General features: G+C 31.2%; 1 protein-coding gene across 2 annotated transcripts; it reads right to left on the minus strand.

The window, feature by feature from the left end:
• Nucleotides 1-267: 267 nt before the first annotated feature.
• LOC139488935 (uncharacterized) lies at nucleotides 268-6,737 on the minus strand. 2 transcript variants are annotated; one of them, XM_071274918.1, is made up of 5 exons: nucleotides 6,555-6,737; nucleotides 5,888-6,089; nucleotides 3,798-3,931; nucleotides 1,892-2,006; nucleotides 268-823 (listed from the first exon to the last, which is right to left on the minus strand). In XM_071274918.1, the coding sequence occupies exons 1-5, from the start codon at nucleotides 6,592-6,594 to the stop codon at nucleotides 691-693; spliced, it is 624 nt and encodes a 207-aa protein (XP_071131019.1). In that variant the 5' UTR covers nucleotides 6,595-6,737; the 3' UTR covers nucleotides 268-690. The 2 variants fall into 2 exon arrangements, with proteins under 2 accessions (XP_071131019.1, XP_071131018.1); XM_071274917.1 differs by having other exon boundaries at nucleotides 5,888-6,158; nucleotides 6,555-6,703.
• Nucleotides 6,738-8,946: the final 2,209 nt, after the last annotated feature.

An 8,946-nucleotide genomic window follows, 5' to 3' on the forward strand; every position in this document is an offset into this window, starting at 1 on the left:
TTTTTTGGAGGTCTATTGTATTGTTGCTGCTGGCAAGTCTCTGTTATTATCTTATTCTTTTTTTCTTAATTGAATTGTTTCATAATTTGAATGTTGGTGTCTTTTATAGCCAACTTTACGGTATTGTTTTTTCTCAAATGTGAAGGTCGAACATTAACCTATAGTTGCTAGCATCGACTTCATCTGAAATATGGTGGATACTTGTCTTATTGTCAATCATTCAACATCTCATTATTCTTATGCTGCAGTTTCAAATTTAAAAAACAGTTTTTGGCTGATTTTTTATTATTATTTGTAACAGAAGCAATTCCGTTGAAAAAAATGTAATTTCTGGAAAGCTGAAATTACCAAATGCATAATGCCCTAACTATGACATCAAAAATCTGCTCATGATAATTCAATATTCGGTTGAAAAATAAAATAAGATGAACAAAATTGATATCGAAAAGAACTTTGTTGGCAGTATAACTTTTTCCGTTTGTCTAATAGAACATACAGTCAAACCTGTTTTAAGAGACAACTTAAGGGAAAGCCCAAAAGTGGTCTCTTAAGACCGGTGGTCTTTTAATACAGGTTCAATATATATGAAATGTACTACAGAGGGATCTGCAATTAGTGGTATTTTAACACAGGTATTTGCTTAATATAGGTGGTCTCTGAAGCTGGTTTGACTATAGATGATTCTCGATACTAATTCTTTAATTCTTTCAATATAAAGCAAACATCGTCTTTATACTCATCAAACATCGTCATCAACCGCATTGTGTGACTCTCGGAGCAGGTCTCAAACTGGTACAAACAATCTCGAAAACGCTGAACCATGCTGTAAATGATAAGTAGATATAGTATAGTTCAGAATAAAATCACTAAAATACCGAACTCCGAGGAAAATGAAAAACGGAAAGTCTCATATTAATTGGTAAAATAAAAAGCTAAAAAAAAAAACTTTAAACGAATGGATAGTAACTCTCATTTTCATAACTTGGTATCGGGATTTTGTTATTTTGTTATGTATAAAATGGTGGATTAAATCTGTTTTTATAGCTAGCTAAACCTCTCACTTGCATGTCAGTCAAATAAAATTCCATTATATTGACAACGATATTTGAACAAAACAAACAGACACAATAAGTAACAATGTCAAAATGTGGGTACAGCAGTAAACATTGTGTTCAGGTAATACAGTTTTACGGGCAATCGGAGGTTTAAGATTTACGTTTTTGATTGTGTTTTTTTTTGATTGTTTGTTTTGACTTGTTATTTTGCTATTTGTTTTTTTTTTTTTTTTTTTTTTTTTTTTTTTGTTTTTTTTTTTTTTTTAGCTTTCTAGCGCCTTTACTTGTATGCCAGCTGTTTCATTGAGTTTTTATCTATAATTGTCGTGGGGTGTTACGATCCAACCACCCAAGCGGACAACACAATCTGCTTACCATTACGGAGCACAATTATTCACTTCCGGGTGAGTAATTTAAAGTTTCAAAATTGCGATGTTAATTCTGTTAAATTGGTTTTCTATGCAATGTTGTGTCAACCAAATACTAATATCGGTGGTTGCCCTTATGTTTATAACAGTGACGGTTTTCTTGACAATCAGAAACTATTGTGTGATTTAGAGAATGGAAATGTTATTACAAATGAGGGCCCTCATGGGGTTTTTGATTATGTGATTACTTGGCCGTTTTTTTAATGATTATTTGATTATTAAGCCAAATATTTCATGATTATTTGATTACCTAGGACTGTATTTTTAGTTTATGATTATTTGATTACTAAAGATAAGCAAATATTTAATGATTATGTGATTATATTGGCAAAAAATGGTGATTATGTGATTACTAGGACCCCCCCCCCCCCCCCCATGAGGGGCCTCACAAATGTATATTTTATATACCTGCACTGGTGTAATGTATGTCGACTTAGATATTGATAGGCTCCTTCCATGCAGCTTACATACGTCACTAAAATACTATTATCCTGGTTAGAACATTGCACCATCATGTTGATATCTATAAATCACAACAATTACGCAGAATAACACATTTACTCAACAGTATATCTTTTGGAAACACAAAGCCCCACCAAAGACATGTGTAATTAACATATTCGAAAAGTGTTCGACTCATAACCCGATGTTCAAATAAATTGCAGAGAAGAGATATTTGTACATTTTTTACATTGGGCCAGTACTAATTTTCCGTTCATATTTTATAAAGAATTTTTTCCCTTCATATTTTTATAAAGAAATATTCATTATCGTCTAGCAGTCAACACAAGTCACACAAAGGATGTAAGTTCGAATCCCACATAGGGCAGGTGCTCTCGACTCAAATCTTAATTGACTAGGATTGTCAGTTTTCCTACAGAAGGTCGGTGATTCTCTCCGGGCACTCCGGCTTCCTCCATCAATAAAAACTTATCGCCGCGACATATCACAACAGTGATGAAAGTGACGTTTAACACCAATCAGTTAATCAATGGATAACAAATCCAGCTTACATCTCCACCTTGTTTCCTACATACAGCAATTCTATAATAAAAACATTAAAAAATGATACCTAATACATAAATAGATGAATTCTGATCAGACCTGACCTATTCGAAGCATAACCAAATAACAATTAAAAATCAATTCTTCAGAGAACAATTGAAGGTCTTTCCACCTCGATAATAAGAATGAAATTTAAAAATCGATGTTAGAAAATGTCACTCAGCTGTGTCACTCCTTGTTGATGTAATTTGGTTCTTCGAATTGATATAAAAAAAATAAGATTAATAGGTATATGCAGAAGACTTAATTGTTTTATTATGAACAGAAAATCATTTTTAGCAAAGGTCAAAATCTAGAACGTCAAATTGACCTTTGACCTTGACCTCAATTTCAAGGTCATAGGTCAGTGATCTCAAATTAAAAGACCCCAGGTCAATCATTTGTATGGTTGTGGAGAAATACTGATTTGAAATACATAAGGGGAGAAAACTCCTATAAGGGTTAACCAAAACACTTTGACTGAAATAGGTTGAAGTTGCGCCTTATTGTAAACAGTTATTTGGCAAACACATCATATCATTTACTGTCACAGTTTCTGTGGAATAACGATAACAGGCAAAATTCAAAATTTATAACATGACCTTGACCTTTGACCTTGACCTCAATTTCCTTCAAATAGACCAAGGACTTTATATCAAAAGACTGTAGTCCTCTACGACTTAAAACGTATGAATTTATCCAACAAATCGTCTATCTTTAATTTTCAAAGGGAAATAACTCCCATAAGATGTCTTCCGTTCACTCAAGTCAAATTAAACCAAATCATTCTCAATAGTAGACGAACAATTTGGTGAAAACAGTTTGCTAAAATCTTTTACGGTTTTAGAGATATAGCGATAACAAGAAAAAGGGGATGCGGGGAGATAACTCCTATAAGAATAAGTGTTAGGTCACACAGGGTGAGTTTTAAAACCCCCATTACTGTACAACATCATTGGCCAAAAAATCCATTCGATATGTCGTAAGACAAAAAAGCATCTCAGACGGCAAAAGAAAAGAAAAAAAAATAATCAGAAGAAAAACAAAAGGTATTTCCACGAAAAGTGGAAAGACCTAATAAAATAATATAAGAACGTTGCATGAACAGTGTGTGGGATATCGTGTTTCTAGAATGACAGTGCTAGTACAAACATGGAAGCATTAATATCAATATAATACTTCCATGGTACAAACACGATTTGTCTAGCAGTTTTGAAGTCAGCTTATGATTGGGTCTATGACTTGCCTGCCTAATGATAACTATACTTACCAGCTTCATAAAGGTCACACAATGCTGTTGTTAGTCGAATAAAGGACTCTGCAATCTGAACCATTTTTGATGGACAGTGCGATTGCAGATATGTGTAACTGTTCTGTAGACAGGTAGATACCCCTTCCATGTAACTGTAAGGAAAATGATATGAATAATATTGTATTATAATAAATACAAATAATGTACATGTGATAAAGAAAAATATCAAGCAAAAAGAATTAAAAAAATGTTCCCACAAATTATTTCGGTGTGTTATTACTTAAGTGACAATTTTTGATTAATTGATTGATTGATTGATTGATTGATTGATTTATGCTAACTACCAGTGGTGTCAATGAATGAAATTTATCCAGATCTTCTTTTTCTGCAAAAATCGTTCACTAAGTCCTTTTTGTTTTTAAACAAAAGGTGGATACATACAAAACGACTTGATATGCAAACTTTAAATATAATTACATCTAAGAAATTGTAGAAACAATTACGCCAATAGCGCATAGCTTAGTCAACACGAGTTCCAAAATGCAGAAGGTGTCGTAAACATGCGAACAAAAATCGCAAATATATCCAGTGAGTACACATCATTCCATTCAACGTAAATTCGCAACTGTGATACAGTTCATCTAAGGCATTTATTCGGGTGGTTTGAAGTGCTTATCAAGTTTATACACAACGTGTGTTACTTTTGGATCAGAAACTGCTTTCCATATTGGAGTATCCAACTTTAATCTTTGATTGTTGTGAGATTCGTATAGCCCAGGTTTTTAGTGTCCTGTCTAGTGTATTATGATGTGTTGTTTGCCTTAAGTGTGTGTTCCTGACCTTGTCCATAGTTATATTATACTAACGGCTTTTCATTTCCCACTCGGAATCATTCCCCTCTTTTCATCGTAAGATATCTGTTTATTGATTCTTAAACTATCATAACCATAATCGGATGGATAATTGTTTGCCTTATTTGTAAATACCCATGATTACCGTGATAGTTAATGACAAGATTGTTTTCTCTTACATTTAGAACCATTAAGGGTTGATAGACCAAGGAAGAGATGACTAAAGTTGTATATGTCCTATGATTTAGAGGAATTATTACTTTTATGTTTCATCAATTATTATTATTATTATATAATTACATTAAATGTATGTTTCACTATAATACGTTATTCTGATTGGCTAACTGTACATTACGTGTTATTACTCAAGCAGTTGTATCACACAATAAAACTTTTCATTCAGGTCCCACAATAAAGTGCACAGGTAAATGAAATACAAACTTGATAAAAGGCGTGTTTTCATGATCCTATAGGTAAAAATGTAATTATAAGTATTGAATGCTTTTTTTTTGTAACTTTATAGAGTTTTAAAAGCGTTGACCGTGCGCACATTTTTAGTATGAAGCGCTTCCGCGCTTCATACAAAATGTACTTCGGTCAACGCTTTTACACCCCAATAAATTTACAAAAAAGAGCATTCAATTCTTAATTACACCACTGTGTCGATGTCACTGCTGGTGGACGTTTCGTCCCCGCGGGTATCACCAGCCCAGTAGTCAGCACTACGGTGTTGAAATGAATATCAATTATATGATAATTTTTATAATTTCCTGTTACAAAACACTGAAGTTTTCGAAAAACTAAGGATTTACCTTAGCCGTATTTGGCACAATTTTTTTGAATTTTGGGTCCACAATGCTCTTCAACTTTGTAGTTGTTTGGCTTTATAACTATTTTAATCTGAGCGTCACTCATGAGTCTTTTGTAGACGAAACGCGCGTATGACGTCCTAAGTTATAATCCTGGTACCTGTGAAAACTATAGACTTCCAAATGCTTTCATCTGATCACCAGGATTGATTCTTATCAGTTGACATACGCGCAACTGGAGCGCCAAACGATAACCTTGATGTCGGTGAAGTACTTTATCTACCTCAAATAGATTCCTCATGGAAACAATTTATAAGAATTGTTTTAAGTAAATAACATAACACTTTATATACATAGCGAGGGAATGAGGTATCACGCCATTTTTCATTTGGATGTTCATTTTTTCTCCATTCTGTAGACATCTGACATCACCCAACCCCCTTCATACCTGCAAATATCCTTTACAATGTCTTTATTAACAGATGTTCTAAATGCATTGTGTACATCAGTCAATTCCAGCATTGTACCATTAGCAGCAAAACTGTATATGTAGTCATCTAGTGCAGGTAGTTTGTGACATTTAAAGAGATTGACAAAGTTTTCTACACAATTATCACTTGCTGGTAAAAGAGGAAGTGAATGTGCATCCCCTAGAATAAACACAAAATTTTCTTCACAATTATCACTTGCTGGTAAAAGAGGTAGTGAATGTGAATCCCCTAGAATAAACATAAACTTTGCTATGATTCAATAAGAAATAGACACAAAGCGAAGCGAGAGTGGTTTTCCGATGTTCAAATTATACGATCTCCAAGTAGCGATAAAACGTTTGTCGGCATCTTAGTATAAAACGAATTTCATAAGTTTTGATATCAATGGCATGAACTGAAAGCATTGCCCAGCCATTTCTTAATTGCCTATAAAACTATTTAGCCTGTGTGAGAAATTTAACCGGAGACGTCATGAATTTTTTGATTTTTTTTTTAGATAGTAAATTGTTATCCCATGACGTTACTAAACAAAAAAAGACAATATTAATTACGGGAGGTTTTTTAAAATGGATACCAGGTGAAACTGGTTATTTGAAACGCAATTCGTTACATAAGTGTACGTACCTTTCAGAACTAAAAGTGATAAAGCCAATAGAAACAACATTCTAAAACGTTCAGAACAACATGAAAATCTTTCTTATTTATACGCCTCAATTTCTAACATATGTAATGTAACATAAACTACGTTGGTGTGATACACTAAACGTAAACCGTTCAGTGGTTAAGGTTCGTCCAATTTAGATAAGTACATTATTTTTTATATTGTATGCACGTAATATTTAACTTATACTACTACAAATTACTTTAATTCGACAATTGTCATCAATTTGCTTCAATTAAATTTGAAAAAATTGTCAAAATCTAAGCCAACCCTTACATTTGATAGCTCATGATATAATTGTGTTACAAAATAATTTTGTTATTTACAAAATCTGATATGAGAAAATGTATTTAATACGTCAGTAAAATAAAAACTCAATTACAAAACAAAAATATTACAGATTTTCTGTTGGTCAGTTTGTGAACTGTTAAGCAAGGTCTTTACTAATTATGTCCTAATAAACATGATAAAGGGAGTTTAAATTTTTTGTTAACAGTTTATAATAGAAACTGGATACAGGTTTTTTTCGGGATTTGGGTATTGTACAAATGTTTCGCATTGAGGCAATTTTTTAATAATTTGGGTACAAGACTGGCATGATATCTAAAGATTATCACCAAATAAAGTATAATTTGAGACTGTAATTTCTTTAATAACCGAAAAAAGTAAAATGAAAATATCATTAAATTACTTTGTCATTTCCATTTTTTAACAGTTTTGATAATTGCATACAGACTTCTGTAAATTGATGTAAAATACACGATTTACCGCAAAATGAAATCTGTATTTGTCATATTGGCAAATGTCAACATAAAAGGTTAAAACGTATTATTAATGTAGAAATATATTTAATGCTGTTAAATAATTTGTCACCATTTATTGGTCTTATGCTGTACGACTTCAACGTCCTTTCATTAATTTAACATATTGAACACAGTCAAATTGTTGTTATTTCTTTATCAAATAAACAATTTTATAATCACGTGAACCTTTACATTTTTTTACATGCAATAGGAAAATAATATGAAAAAAAAACCTAATCTATCAGACTCAGAAATTACAAAAATAAGTAGATGTGTTATGATCATGATGATTGCCAATGAGAAAATCACATGTACAACTATCCTCCATATACACAACAGACCTTACATGTCTGTCACCTTATCATGCTTATCAAAATATATGTACATGTACAAAAATGAATATAAGTTTAAATTTTCTGTAATTTTGATTGCTACATGAACAATTATCTATATATTTGTATTTTAAATTTTCTGTAATTTTGATTGCTACATGAACAATTACCTATATATTTGTATTTTAAATTTTCTGTAATTTTGATTGCTACATGAACAATTACCTATATATTTGTGTTTTAAATTTTCTGTAATTTTGATTGCTACATGAACAATTACCTACATATTTGTATTTTAAATTTTCTGTAATTTTGATTGCTACATGAACAATTAACTATATATTTGTATTTTAAATTTTCTGTAATTTTGATTGCTACATGAACAATTACCTATATTATATTTGTATTTTAAATTTTCTGTAATTTTGATTGCTACATGAACAATTACCTATATATTTGTGTTTTAAATTTTCTGTAATTTTGATTGCTACATGAACAATTACCTACATATTTGTATTTTAAATTTTCTGTAATTTTGATTGCTACATGAACAATTACCTATATATTTGTATTTTAAATTTTCCGTAATTTTGATTGCTACATGAACAATTACCTATATATTTGTATTTTAAATTTTCTGTAATTTTGATTGATACACATATGACATACATGACATAAACATACACATTTGTACATGTGTACCTATATTTTACATGACCTTATGACATATGAAAGACACATGTTGTAAATTGGTATATTGCATATTTAACAAAATTAAACTTGTAAATCAATTCTTAAGACAATTACATTCTTAATCCACTACTTAGATGGGATCTTTTAGGACTGCGATACTTGTGCATCTTAAATTTGTTGTTTATTGTCCTTCGTCTCCTTAGAAACTAAATCTAGACATGTATATATATATATGATATAAGGATTTGAAACTTCTTACATCTAGTACAAAACTGCAAAAAAAAAAATAGCTCATTTTGAGATCTTGTCATTACATGTAGTATTTAGATACATGCGTACATGCACATGTATGATCATGATGAGCATATAAGGTTAATTTGACTAAAATATATGAAGTAAACTTATTTAGTAAATCACAATTGACCTTTCTGCACTAAAGTGTTAATTTAGATCATTTTATATATTAACCTGTCCATTTAACAAAAGAATTAATTATACAAAAAAGACAACTTTGAAAGGTTGAATAA

The sequence above is a fragment of the Mytilus edulis genome, chromosome 9 (assembly GCF_963676685.1).
Source record: "Mytilus edulis chromosome 9, xbMytEdul2.2, whole genome shotgun sequence".
Lineage (NCBI taxonomy): Eukaryota > Metazoa > Mollusca > Bivalvia > Mytilida > Mytilidae > Mytilus > Mytilus edulis.

Bases quoted from the DNA above. Each gene is read 5' to 3' on its own strand.
- LOC139488935 (XM_071274917.1), bottom strand. From the start codon at position 6,594: ATGTTGTTTCTATTGGCTTTATCACTTTTAGTTCTGAAAG. The intron at 6,159-6,554 runs GTACGTACACTT...TGTTTATTCTAG, and splicing joins ATCACTTTTAGTTCTGAAAG to GGGATTCACATTCACTACCT. The intron at 3,932-5,887 runs GTATGAAGGGGG...TTTTCCTTACAG, and splicing joins ATTGTAAAGGATATTTGCAG to TTACATGGAAGGGGTATCTA.